This window comes from Haliotis rufescens, unplaced genomic scaffold (genome assembly GCF_023055435.1).
Source record: "Haliotis rufescens isolate VD_foot unplaced genomic scaffold, xgHalRufe1.0.p SCAF_95, whole genome shotgun sequence".
Taxonomy (NCBI): Eukaryota; Metazoa; Mollusca; class Gastropoda; order Lepetellida; family Haliotidae; genus Haliotis; species Haliotis rufescens.
In genome coordinates, this window is record NW_025964389.1 from 679,006 (window position 1) to 692,670 (window position 13,665).

The following is a 13,665-nucleotide window of genomic DNA, read 5'->3' on the forward strand; positions in this document are numbered from 1 at the left end:
GTAGACACTGGTCAGGTTACGTTGAAGTAGAACGTCAAGTAGACACTTGTCAGATTACATTGAAGTGGAACGTCAAGTAGACACTGGTTATGTTACGTTGAAGTGGAACGTCAAGTAGACACTGGTGAGGTTACGTTGAAGTAGAACGTCAAGTAGACACTTGTCAGCTTACGTTGAAGTAGAACGTCAGATAGAGACTGGGCAGGTTACATTGAAGTAGAACGTCAGGTATAGAGTGGTCAGGTTACGTTGAAGTAGAACGTCAGATAGAGACTGGGCAGGTTACGTTGAAGTAGAACGTCAGATAGAGACTGGGCAGGTTACGTTGAAGTAGAACGTCAGGTATAGACTGGTCAGGTTACGTTGAAGTAGAACGTCAAGTAGACACTTGTCAGCTTACGTTGAAGTAGAACGTCAGATACAGACTGAGCAGGTTACATTGAAGTAGAACGTCAGGTATAGACTGGTCAGGTTACGTTGAAGTAGAACGTCAGATAGAGACTGGGCAGGTTACGTTGAAGTAGAACGTCAGATAGAGACTGGGCAGGTTACGTTGAAGTAGAACGTCAGGTATAGACTGGTCAGGTTACGTTGAAGTAGAACGTCAAGTAGACACTTGTCAGCTTACGTTGAAGTAGAACGTCAGATACAGACTGAGCAGGTTACGTTGAAGTAGAACGTCAGGTATAGACTGGTCAGGTTACGTTGAAGTAGAACGTCAGATAGAGACTGGGCAGGTTACGTTGAAGTAGAACGTCAGATATAGACTGGTCAGGTTACGTTGAAGTAGAACGTCAAGTAGACACTTGTCAGCTTACGTTGAAGTAGAACGTCAGATACAGACTGAGCAGGTTACATTGAAGTAGAACGTCAGGTATAGACTGGTCAGGTTACGTTGAAGTAGAACGTCAGATAGAGACTGGGCAGGTTACGTTGAAGTAGAACGTCAGATAGAGACTGGGCAGGTTACGTTGAAGTAGAACGTCAGGTATAGACTGGTCAGGTTACGTTGAAGTGGAACGTCAGGTAGACACTGGTCAGGTTACGTTGAAGTAGAACGTCAAGTAGACACTTGTCAGCTAACGTTGAAATAGAACGTCAGATAGAGACTGGGCATGTTACGTTGAAGTAGAACGTCAGATAGAGACTGGGCAGGTTACGTTGAAGTAGAACGTCAGGTATAGACTGGTCAGGTTACGTTGAAGTGGAACGTCAGGTAGACACTGGTCAGGTTACGTTGAAGTAGAACGTCAAGTAGACACTTGTCAGCTAACGTTGAAATAGAACGTCAGATTGAGACTGGGGAGGTTACGTTGAAGTAGAACGTCAGATAGAGACTGGGCAGGTTACGGTGAAGTAGAACGTCAGGTATAGAGTGGTCAGGTTACGTTGAAATAGAACGTCAAGTAGACACTTGTCAGGTTATTCTGAAGTAGAACGTCAGGAAGAGACTGGGCAGGTAACATTGAAGTTGAACGTCAAGTAGACACTTGTCAGCTTACGTTGAAGTAGAACGTCTGATAGAGACTGGGCAGGTTACGTTGAAGTAGAACGTCAGGTAGACACTTTTCAGCTTACGTTGAAGTAGAACGTCAGGTATAGACTGGTCAGGTTACGTTGAAGTGGAACGTCAGGTAGACACTGGTCAGGTTACGTTGAAGTAGAACGTCAAGTAGACACTTGTCAGCTAACGTTGAAATAGAACGTCAGATTGAGACTGGGGAGGTTACGTTGAAGTAGAACGTCAGATAGAGACTGGGCAGGTTACGGTGAAGTAGAACGTCAGGTATAGAGTGGTCAGGTTACGTTGAAGTAGAACGTCAAGTAGACACTTGTCAGGTTATTCTGAAGTAGAACGTCAGGAAGAGACTGGGCAGGTAACATTGAAGTTGAACGTCAAGTAGACACTTGTCAGCTTACGTTGAAGTAGAACGTCTGATAGAGACTGGGCAGGTTACGTTGAAGTAGAACGTCAGGTAGACACTTTTCAGCTTACGTTGAAGTAGAACGTCAGGTATAGACTGGTCAGGTTACATTGAAGTAGAACGTCAAGTAGACACTTGTCAGCTAACGTTGAAGTAGAACGTCAGATAGAGACTGGGCAGGTTACGTTGAAGTAGAACGTCAGGTATAGGCTGGTCAGGTTACGTTGAAGTAGAACGTCAAATAGACACTTGTCAGCTGACGTTGAAGTAGGGGGCTCGGGTGTTCCAGTCGTCTAAGGCGCCGCGATTCGCTGTGCAGAGTTGCGTCCCTTGTACACGCCAGAAACCTGTGATTGTGGGTTCGAATCCCGGTTCGCCCCGATTATATTTCTAGGTTTGTCAGCACCATACCCGTGCTCTTTTGTTTCACCGATGTGACCTGCATCACTTCGGGCTTACCTGCCACATTAAGCTGACACGCCGCGATATAACTGGAATACTGTTAAAAGCGGCGTTAAACCAAACTCACTCACTCTAGTTGAAGTAGAACGTCAAGTCCGCTCGCCACTTGTCAGCTTACGTTACAATACTTCGTCACGCAAAGACAATCTATGTTACAATATAGGAGGACGTCAAAGCCTGATCAGGTAACATTTAGTGTGTCATACAAAGACTATCAGACCTTAACGTTATGTTGAAAGTGATCAGATGACGGCGGAAGATCAATATTTACCTGTATCAGTATCAAAGCTGTAAGACTCTAACCAATACTTACTGATGCAGTTGTATGACGAAGCTGTAGGTTCACAGTACTCCTGGATGCCGCAAGTGTGGCCAGCACAGTTACCAGATAGTCTCTAAAGGACACAATGATGAATAAATAAACAGACAGAAAATAAGAATGCTTGAGACGTCTCCATGATTAGCGACCGCCTCCGTCATCTTGAGGTAGGGCGTCTGCCCGGAGAGCGGAAGGTCCGGACTTCGGAGGTCCGAAGGTGGTACCACTGTCTGGCGCTCGGCATTGGGGGGGCAAAAAGAATGACTGGCCGGCTCGGAGTCAGTGTACTGTGTCTGAGTGGGGTATTCATGTTAAACTGCGGCATAATATCTCAGTGGGCTAGCACTATAAAATCGGCATTAATCCGGACAAGCAGCCACACATGCACACACACGCCCGTCGCTATATAAGTGCAATAATCTTGGAGGCGACGTTCAAACCCATTTCACATCACCTGACCTCCGTGTTTTGCACATTTGCGCATTTGGAATAAGACATATCACATCACTGCCTCCTTTTCGGGGCAGCCTTCTGGTTAAAGTGTTGGGTCGTCACACCGCAGGCCTAGGTACGATTCCCCACGCAATGTTGCGTCCCTTGGGACCGCCAGGATCCTGTGATTGGGGCTTCGACTATTGCTTGGTATTGTTGGTTTATCAAATGCATTCTCAAGGGTTCCACCAAGTGGTAAACGTATTTCACCTGCATCATTGGGGCTTTTCTCCTATATGCAAGACGGCAGGGTAGCCTTGTGGTTAAAGCGTTCGCCTGTCTAACCTAAAGCCTGGATTTGGTTCCCCACTCGGGGAAAAATGTGAAACACATTTCTAGTGTCCCCGTCGTGAAATTGCTGAAAGCGTAGTAAAGCCACACTCACTCGCACACTACTATATACACGAGCCGTGACATACGGCCAAAATTCGGTGTTGCACAAAACACATCCACTCACACAAAAACAGACAAATGTCAGTTACTAACCCCCGGAAACATGTCGGCAGTGGCATGTATCCATCCAATTTCTGCGAGAGGTGGATTCGTTGATACAAGCAACAACTCACAATCTCCGGTATTGGTGTTGAAGTTGATACTGCTGCACGCATTTCTTCTGTTGCAGCGATCTCCGCAGTCCATCAATCCCGATGTTGGAAGGATGAGGTAGGGAGACAGCAACGCCTTTGTATCTATATTCATGCCGTTGTTGCTCAGGATAGTGTTGTCTGCGCATACTTTAGTGGTGGCGGTAACGACAGAATACCATAGCGACGTGATGACAATCACCTGCCGGAAGTTCAAGCAACGACTGAACTGGCTTCGTAGACTCTCCAACGACATCGCACCAGTGTCTGTAAAAGGGACGAGTTGTTAATTGGTAATAGACGAAATGGGTACTCTCATTTCATAACACGTTGACATGTCTCTGAGTATTACTTAACTTATCACCAGGTGTCAATCAAACTACATTGTTGACCAATCAGAAAGTCCGAAACCACGCAGCCAGATTGAGGCATCTAATCGCGAGCACTCAAAGTCAGCGATCTAACCCACTCAGCCACCGAGGCTTCCACTCCAAAAATCCAACGACTGGTAGTTTAGATCATGAACTTTGTGTACCCCCTCTGACATTTGTTAATTGGCACGGCTTCCATTGCCTAAAGCTGTGAGTGAGTGAGTGAGTGAGTGAGTGAGTGAGTGAGTGAGTGAGTGAGTGAGTGAACATTATTCCAGTTATATCACGGCGTCGAAAGCTTTGAACACACAATGCCATTTAGAAAGTGGTCAAATGTATCAAATGTTATGTTTGGGATAACACTTTCTTGGACGGGAGTCACCCCAAAAATGTACGAGAATCCGTACTTTACTAAGAAAGTGTTATCTGAAATATAACATTTCAAACAGGCTCTCCATTTTGTCCAAAAATATCCGCAAAATGGCATTGTATCATATTCATAAATATAACATATTGACAAGAAAACCTATATGTGGGTGACATATTCTTCAGCGTGAGATAGGAGTAGGGGTGGGACATTTCGTGATTGATACATTTGTCCTCACAGACGAATAAATTAGGGTAAATGTTATCTGGTTAAAAGTGGTGAGGTCATAAAGTTATAAGGTTAAGCTAATCTCCCCAAACAGTAAAGCGCATCTCATTATACAGAAAAGCGCATTTACAATTACAATTTTAAGCTCCTTTTGTGGCTATGCCAGTGTCATTTGTTGTTAGACGTATTTAATTCGTATGTTATGTCGGCTTGAAAGGGTGTTTGTGTGTTCAACAAGTTGACTCGCATAATCTCAAGCTTCCATCCCGTGAAAATGCCGGGTTAGAATTGGTCTTCAGCATCCCATGCTTGATGTAAAAGGCGACTATGCTTGTTCTAAGAGGCGACTAACGGGATCGGTTGGTCAGGCTGACTTGGTTGATGAATGTCACAGTATCCCAATTGGGTAGATCGTCTGGTCCAGACTCGATTATTTATAGACCGCCGTCATATGGCTGGAATATTGTTGAGGGCTGAGTTAAACAACAAACAAACAAACAAACAAACAACATCTTCCGGCTTCCTTCTCACATCAGGTTGTCAGGCCGTTGTACAACTGAAACACTGTTCAAAGCTTCGTTAATACGAGCAACATTTGTATACATGTTACGTTGTAAACTGGAAGATATGGAATACTAGACAGAGTCAACCGTCTGTCCTTTGAAAAAAAGATGTCGGAGACCTGAATGAAATTAAACAGAAATATCAAGTGTTTTTTTTCTTGCTGTGAAAAACGTTTGGTTTATGAAAACCGACACAGACAATAACGATATATCAACTATTTTTCAAAGCAACGAAGAAAGATTTGCTTTCATGTTGAGAACAGCTAACCACATAGCCATTGGTACTTTGGTACGACAATACGACAAGTCAGCGATCTAACCCACTCAGCCACCGAGGCTTCCACTCCAAAAATCCAACGACTGGTAGTTTAGATCATGAACTTTGTGTACCCCCTCTGACATTTGTAAATTGGCACGGCTCCCATTGCCTAAAGCTGTGAGTGAGTGAGTGAGTGAGTGAGTGAGTGAGTGAGTGAGTGAGTGAGTGAGTGAGTGAGTGAGTGAGTGAGTGAGTGAACATTATTCCAGTTATATCACGGCGTCGAAAGCTTTGAACACACAATGCCATTTAGAAAGTGGTCAAATGTATCAAATGTTATGTTTGGGATAACACTTTCTTGGACGGGAGTCACCCCAAAAATGTACGAGAATCCGTAGTTTACTAAGAAAGTGTTATCTGAAATATAACATTTCAAACAGGCTCTCCATTTTGTCCAAAAATATCCGCAAAATGGCATTGTATCATATTCAAAAATATAACATATTGACAAGAAAACCTATATGTGGGTGACATATTCTTCAGTGTGAGATAGGAGGAGGGGTGGGACATTTCGTGATTGATACATTTGTCCTCACAGGCGAATAAATTAGGGTAAATGTTATCTCGTTAAAGTGGTGAGGTCATAAAGTTTTAAGGTTAAGCTAATCTCCCCAAACAGTAAAGCGCATCTCATTATACAGAAAAGCGCATTTACAATTACAATTTTAAGCTCCTTTTGTGGCTATGCCAGTGTCATTTGTTGTTAGACGTATTTAATTCGTATGTTATGTCGGCTTGAAAGGGTGTTTGTGTGTTCAACAAGTTGACTCGCATAATCTCAAGCTTCCATCCCGTGAAAATGCCGGGTTAGAATTGGTCTTCAGCATCCCATGCTTGATGTAAAAGGCGACTATGCTTGTTCTAAGAGGCGACTAACGGGATCGGTTGGTCAGGCTGACTTGGTTGATGAATGTCACAGTATCCCAATTGGGTAGATCGTCTGGTCCAGACTCGATTATTTATAGACCGCCGTCATATGGCTGGAATATTGTTGAGGGCTGAGTTAAACAACAAACAAACAAACAAACAAACAAACAAACAACATCTTCCGGCTTCCTTCTCACATCAGGTTGTCAGGCCGTTGTACAACTGAAACACTGTTCAAAGCTTCGTTAATACGAGCAACATTTGTATACATGTTACGTTGTAAACTGGAAGATATGGAATACTAGACAGAGTCAACCGTCTGTCCTTTGAAAAAAAGATGTCGGAGACCTGAACGAAATTAAACAGAAATATCAAGTGTTTTTTTTCTTGCTGTGAAAAACGTTTGGTTTATGAAAACCGACACAGACAATAACGATATATCAACTATTTTTCAAAGCAATGAAGAAAGATTTGCTTTCATGTTGAGAACAGCTAACCACATAGCCATTGGTACTTTGGTACGACAATACGACAAGTCAGCGATCTAACCCACTCAGCCACCGAGGCTTCCACTCCAAAAATCCAACGACTGGTAGTTTAGATCATGAACTTTGTGTACCCCCTCTGACATTTGTAAATTGGCACGGCTCCCATTGCCTAAAGCTGTGAGTGAGTGAGTGAGTGAGTGAGTGAGTGAGTGAGTGAACATTATTCCAGTTATATCACGGCGTCGAAAGCTTTGAACACACAATGCCATTTAGAAAGTGGTCAAATGTATCAAATGTTATGTTTGGGATAACACTTTCTTGGACGGGAGTCACCCCAAAAATGTACGAGAATCCGTAGTTTACTAAGAAAGTGTTATCTGAAATATAACATTTCAAACAGGCTCTCCATTTTGTCCAAAAATATCCGCAAAATGGCATTGTATCATATTCAAAAATATAACATATTGACAAGAAAACCTATATGTGGGTGACATATTCTTCAGTGTGAGATAGGAGGAGGGGTGGGACATTTCGTGATTGATACATTTGTCCTCACAGGCGAATAAATTAGGGTAAATGTTATCTCGTTAAAGTGGTGAGGTCATAAAGTTTTAAGGTTAAGCTAATCTCCCCAAACAGTAAAGCGCATCTCATTATACAGAAAAGCGCATTTACAATTACAATTTTAAGCTCCTTTTGTGGCTATGCCAGTGTCATTCGTTGTTAGACGTATTTAATTCGTATGTTATGTCGGCTTGAAGGGGTGTTTGTGTGTTCAACAAGTTGACTCGCATTATCTCAAGCTTCCATCCCGTGAAAATGCCGGGTTAGAATTGGTCTTCAGCATCCCATGCTTGATGTAAAAGGCGACTATGCTTGTTCTAAGAGGCGACTAACGGGATCGGTTGATCAGGCTGACTTGGTTGATGAATGTCACAGTATCCCAATTGGGTAGATCGTCTGGTCCAGACTCGATTATTTACAAACCGCCGTCATATGGCTGGAATATTGTTGAGGGCTGAGTTAAACAACAAACAAACAAACAAACAAACAAACAAACAGACATGAGGTTGTCAGGCCGTTGTACAACTGAAACACTGTTCAAAGCTTCGTTAATACGAGCAACATTTGTATACATGTTACGTTGTAAACTGGAAGATATGGAATACTAGACAGAGTCAATCGTCTGTCCTTTGAAAAAAAGATGTCGGAGACCTGAATGAAATTAAACAGAAATATCAAGTGGTTTTTTTCTTGCTGTGAAAAACGTTTGGTTTATGAAAACCGACACAGACAATAACGATATATCAACTATTTTCAAAGTAACGAAGAAAGATTTGCTTTCATGTTGAGAACAGCTAACCACATGGTACTTTTGGTACTTTGGTACGAAAATACGACAACGTGACATTGACAAATGTAACGCCTTTTTACACATTTTCGATGGGGCAACCATTGAAAAATCCCGCGTGGTCGCATTGTCGCGATTCGATAAAACAAAAAAGATTATTTAAAGCGCGACAATGCGACAATGCGACAATACGACAACGCGACAATGCAACAAATGGTCAGAATGTCTTACTGTTTTAGGAAAGTCAATAATGCGAAAATGCAACAGCGCGACAATGTTCCTTCTTATATTCCATAGATATATGACCTGCTGTTGCTAACAGTTTAGGTTCGAAGTCGGGATTCTCAAGAATGTAACGTCCATTCGAGGAGGATGTATTGAAATAACCTTTTACCAATATGCACACGTTATACACATTGATTGATGATTGTAACTGATCTTTTATTTTGATCTTAACCAAAACCCATTAACAAATGTATGTTTAAGTTTTGTATTGTGTAATCACGTATCGTATCAAATATTAGATAGAGGTTGAAAATCAGCCATGGTGAGGAGAAAGTTAACGAAAGCTGAAAGATGGCAAGTGATAGGCATGAAAAATGCTGGCATGTCATGCAGGGCCATTGCAAGACAAATGGGTCGTCATCACAGTGTTATCACTCGTTTGATTGTCAAACATGGTCAAACCAATGATGTCAATGACAGACATAGGTCTGGTAGGCCAAGAAAGACCTCTAACAGAGAGGATAGACGTCTTTTCAGGATAGTCAGACGAAATCCATTTGCCACTTCAACAGATTTAAGACTGCAGTGGATTACCCATCAGCAACTGTCGACGATGACCGTAAGGCGTCGCCTCAGAGCGGCTGGTTATAACGCCAGAAGACCAGTAAAACCAGTAAAACGTCCTGAGAGGAACATGCGGAATCGTCTGATATTGTGTCGTGCCCGTAGTCTATGGAACTTGGCCAACTGGAGAAGGATCCATTGGTCTGACGTGTGTCGAATGCTGCTACGAACTGTTGATGGTCGAATACGTGTTTGGAGGCAACGAAACATTCGTTTTGCACCAAGGAACATTCAGAAGACCTTAGCATGTGGCGGGGACTCTGTCATGATATGGGGTTGTGTTTCCTTTAGCTGCCAACTTCCGCTGGTGACAATTCCTGGAAACCTGAATGGCCAACAATACCAAGATACCGTTCTTCGTCCAGTGGTAGTCCCTCATTTTGACAACCATCCTCTTCAGACAAGACCTGTTTACAAGACCACACAGATCTCGGGCAGTTTTTGCTTATTTGCGTCAAGACGCTACTGCCACTCTTTCTTGGCCGGCCTGTAGTCCGGATCTTAATCCGACTGAGCACCTGTGGGACATTCTTGGCCGGAAAATCAGACATCGTGATCCCCCAGTTCAACATCTCGCTGGGCTTGAAGCCGCACTTCATGAAGAATGGATCCGTTTGCCTCAGAGAAGCATTCAACGACTTGTAATGAGTCTGAGGCGTAGGGTTGAAGCTGTGGTCAATTTCCGTGGATCATACAAAATTACTGACGTTTCTGTCTTGCAATAGACTCTGCACACCCTATGGTGTCTATGTGACACCTGATATGATCTGCTGATATCATGACAGTTACATGACAAAAAATGTTTTTCAATATTTTCTAATCCTTCAATTTCTGGTCTTCGGTAAAGTTCCTTTCTTCTCATATTCTTTTGGAACAACTTTTGCATCACATGAGGTTTCAATATACGGCTTATAACAATCGTACATCTCGTTATAATAGTCATTAAGTGCCAAAAGTAACAGCTCACAAATATGGTGGGTGGCGCTTAACTTTTGTGCATGTGTATATATGCTATTTGCAAATCATTTGTCACTATTTGATAAATGGGACTGTTCACCGTAGTCATACTCGGTTTCTAAAGTCACTGCCATATGTCAACGTACGTCCTCAGCATTGAATATTTTATACACGACATTATGTGAAGAAGAAAGCATTTACCTCGTGTGTTTCCGTATGTTAAATGTCAAATAATATATTTTAATTCTATATTATCCTCGCCTTAGATGAGCAAACACGGGTGTGTACCTTCTGTCGCCAGGCAGATTACATATTGACATGAAATGTTCAGAGGATAATCAATAAGGTCATTCTTTACAACGAAGATGGCTTTCATTATGAAAGATAAGAATTGCCATCCTTCTTGTTTTGAAATCGTGTTTGAAATCCCTTGAATATTTAATTTTGTCACTGTACATTGTAAAAGTTATAAAAGTTCCAGCAAACCTTTTCAAGCAGTATACACGTTCGGGTGATATTGGTCAATGATTGTCATTTGTGACCGAAACAGCATGGAGCAAAAAGTGTTTGTACATAGTTAGAGGTGGGGTGAAATTGGGTTTAACGTCGCATTTAAGATTACTGAAGCAATGTGTGTGTGTGTGTGTGTGTGTGTGTGTGTGTGTGTGTGTGTGTGTGTGTGTGTGTGTGTGTGTGTGTATGTGTGTGTGTGTATGTGTGTGTGTGTGTGCGTCTGTGTGCGTGGTGTATGTGTATGTGTGTCCGGATTTGGGCAGATTGTATGATGCTAACCCCTGAAATGCCATGCAGCAGTTTAACATGGACAACGCACTCAGACACAGTATACTATTTTAGCCCCTTAATGCCGAGAGCCAAGGAGGGTACGAACATGTAATATATTTTAAAGTCTTTTAGTTTGATGCGTTCAGAGATCTAACCCCTTTCTTTCCGCTCTCCAGGCAGACTTGTACTCGTCCGGACTGACGCCGATGTGATTTACTTGCCCTCTGAGGTATCATGCCGCAGTGAAAGATGAATATCCTGTATACTGACTCCGTGCCGACCCGTCCTTGTTTGACATTACGTGAAAAGGAGATAACATGAACAATATTCCAGTTATGCCACGGCATTTCAGCTTACTGTGGGAGGAAATCCCCAAGTGATGCAGGTCTCAGACGTTTACCACTTTTGTGGTTGGTTGGTTGGTTGTTGTTTAACACCGCACTCAGCAATATTCCAGCTATATGACGTCGGTCTGTAAATAATCGAGTCTGGACCAGACAATCCAGTGATTGATATCATGAGCATCGACCCACGCAATTGGGATCGATGACATGCAAGAACAAAGTCAGCGAGCCTAACCACCCGATCCCGTTAGTCGCCTTTTACGACAAGCATAATTATCTTTTACGGCAAGCATGGGTTGTTGAAGACCTATTCTACCCGGGATCTTCACGCGTCGACCCGTAATGGGATATCCTCAGTGTGAGTGCGTAAGAGAGTTAATATTTAACGTCAAATCGGCAATATTGCAGCCATATTGTGACGAGAAGTTACACAGTATTAATAGATATAATTAGACTAAATGAAAACCCGTCATCGATGGACTGAAAAGCAACTAGAATATCACAGTAATATTCAAACCTAGCATACAAACCATAAACAGATAACACAATAGGTAACAATACAATAAACAAGGGCTAGGGACCGCCATTAATTGAAGGTAGATCACCATACTGGGCACCATGGGGACTAACAGTACCTTTGCTACCTGTATGGACGCTAGCAGGCTTTACATCACCCCTAAAGGTGTTGGCGACGATTGGGAAGTTTAGCCGAAATATGAAAGAACACATATTCTACGATTAACACTATGATGGGAATAACGTACTTTGAATGATATGGACCTACTACATCCCCATCAAGAGCACAGCGAATAATAATCTTAGTAAGACAAGTTCTATAGATGAACAACTTCTTTATCACAATTAGTGCGACGTTTCGGTGTAGATCCTAACACCTTTATCAAGCAAGTGATGGATAGTGCTAACCAACATAGGTATATATACTTATTAACATCACTGTTTATACAGTAAATTGATTGATGGACAATGAGAGCTGATTAAGATAATTGGAAGCCAGTGGATGACAAATGGACACAGAGTCAGCAAGCAGACTGATAGATATGATTGGAAGCCAGTAGATTAATTGGATGGACATAGGGATTAAGCAATTAGGCGGCCCGCAACATCTTACAGAAAGCATCACAACTACTTGTCAAAGAGAGAATCCGACATCACCGCAAAACCAAGACCCTGACTCTTTACAGTATCACCAAACAACAAGTTCATATCGAGAATCTCCTACATACTGACACCTACTCCACCCTCAGAAGCATCCAGACCGAAGCCAACCAGAAACTAGATGCAGCAACCAAGACAACACAGATTGCCAAACTCCAAAAATTGAAACCATCCAACAACCCCAGGAAACCACGATCTACTGAAGAGTACCTCACGAAGACCGTCATCAACCTCAGCAGCAGAACTCTAAAACATGGAGAAACTGTAGTTCTTTCCAAAGGGTTGAAGTTTTCACCCACCTCTCGCCCAAACTATGATACATTCATGGCCAATGTTGAGAAAGGGCTTCAGCAACTAGACGTGTAGGATCAAAACCTCGTCCGAGGTGTTGTTTGGCAAGTATGCCCGCGGAGGAGGGAAGAGGGGAGGGAAGGCCAAGGGCACACTTCCCAAACAAAACCGAGGGCCAGTTTTTGATCTTACTTATGAACTGATCAAAGATATGATTTTGAAATAATTTTACTAATTGGTATTAACATGAATTCATTGATATTTACTGTTGAGAGTTTAACTGCAATACGCGGGGATTACATCCGCGCGCTGCACGTGACGCACGTGCTTCAGGCCCGTTGTAACAATGAGCGCACGTGGTTCAAGCCAATCGAATGAATTCCACTGAAGAGGATGGACGCAGACGACAACGATATATTTCTGACGCAGTCAGTTTTTAAAGAATCGGCATCATGTGCTGAAGAAGAGAAGGAAAGTGATGACTTTAAATTCCGTTTTGGAGATACATTCTCCGAGCGTGAAATAGACAAGAAAATTGAGATCTGTGTCCCTAGAACAACACGTTTTAGAAATGACTGGGCATTCTCAACATTAAAACGTGGCAAGAAGAACGCAAGTCACGGTCAATTGCGGACAATTTGGAATTACCGCAAAAGTGCTTGACAGAGGATATAGTCGAAATGAGCCTATCAACTATGAACACCGCTTTCAAATATTTCCTTTTTGAGGCGAGGAACTGGACGGCACCCAGTACACGGCGGATACTGTACATTGACTGTTTACCGCTCTACAGAGTGGCTTGAGGCTTAAAGGGCGAAAGGACATTAATTTGTCCGAGGATCAACAGTTTGAAGAGACAGAACATGTCTGGACGCTTTAATGAAGGAACTTTCCAAAAAAGGACTGGGCAGCTCTGCCAGGAAGAAAAC

General features: G+C 42.7%; 1 protein-coding gene across 1 annotated transcript in view; it reads right to left on the reverse strand.

Moving 5' to 3' along the window:
- LOC124112649 (integumentary mucin C.1-like) overlaps positions 1-13,665 on the reverse strand; it is a 55,551-nt gene that overhangs the window by 17,604 nt on the left and 24,282 nt on the right. Inside the window, exons 2-3 of the mRNA XM_046472780.2 lie at positions 3,685-4,049; positions 2,701-2,782 (exon numbers count right to left, since the gene is read on the reverse strand). Coding sequence (XP_046328736.2) covers positions 2,701-2,782; positions 3,685-4,038 — 436 coding nt within the window. The 5' untranslated portion in view covers positions 4,039-4,049. The remainder of the gene's footprint in view (positions 1-2,700; positions 2,783-3,684; positions 4,050-13,665) is intronic.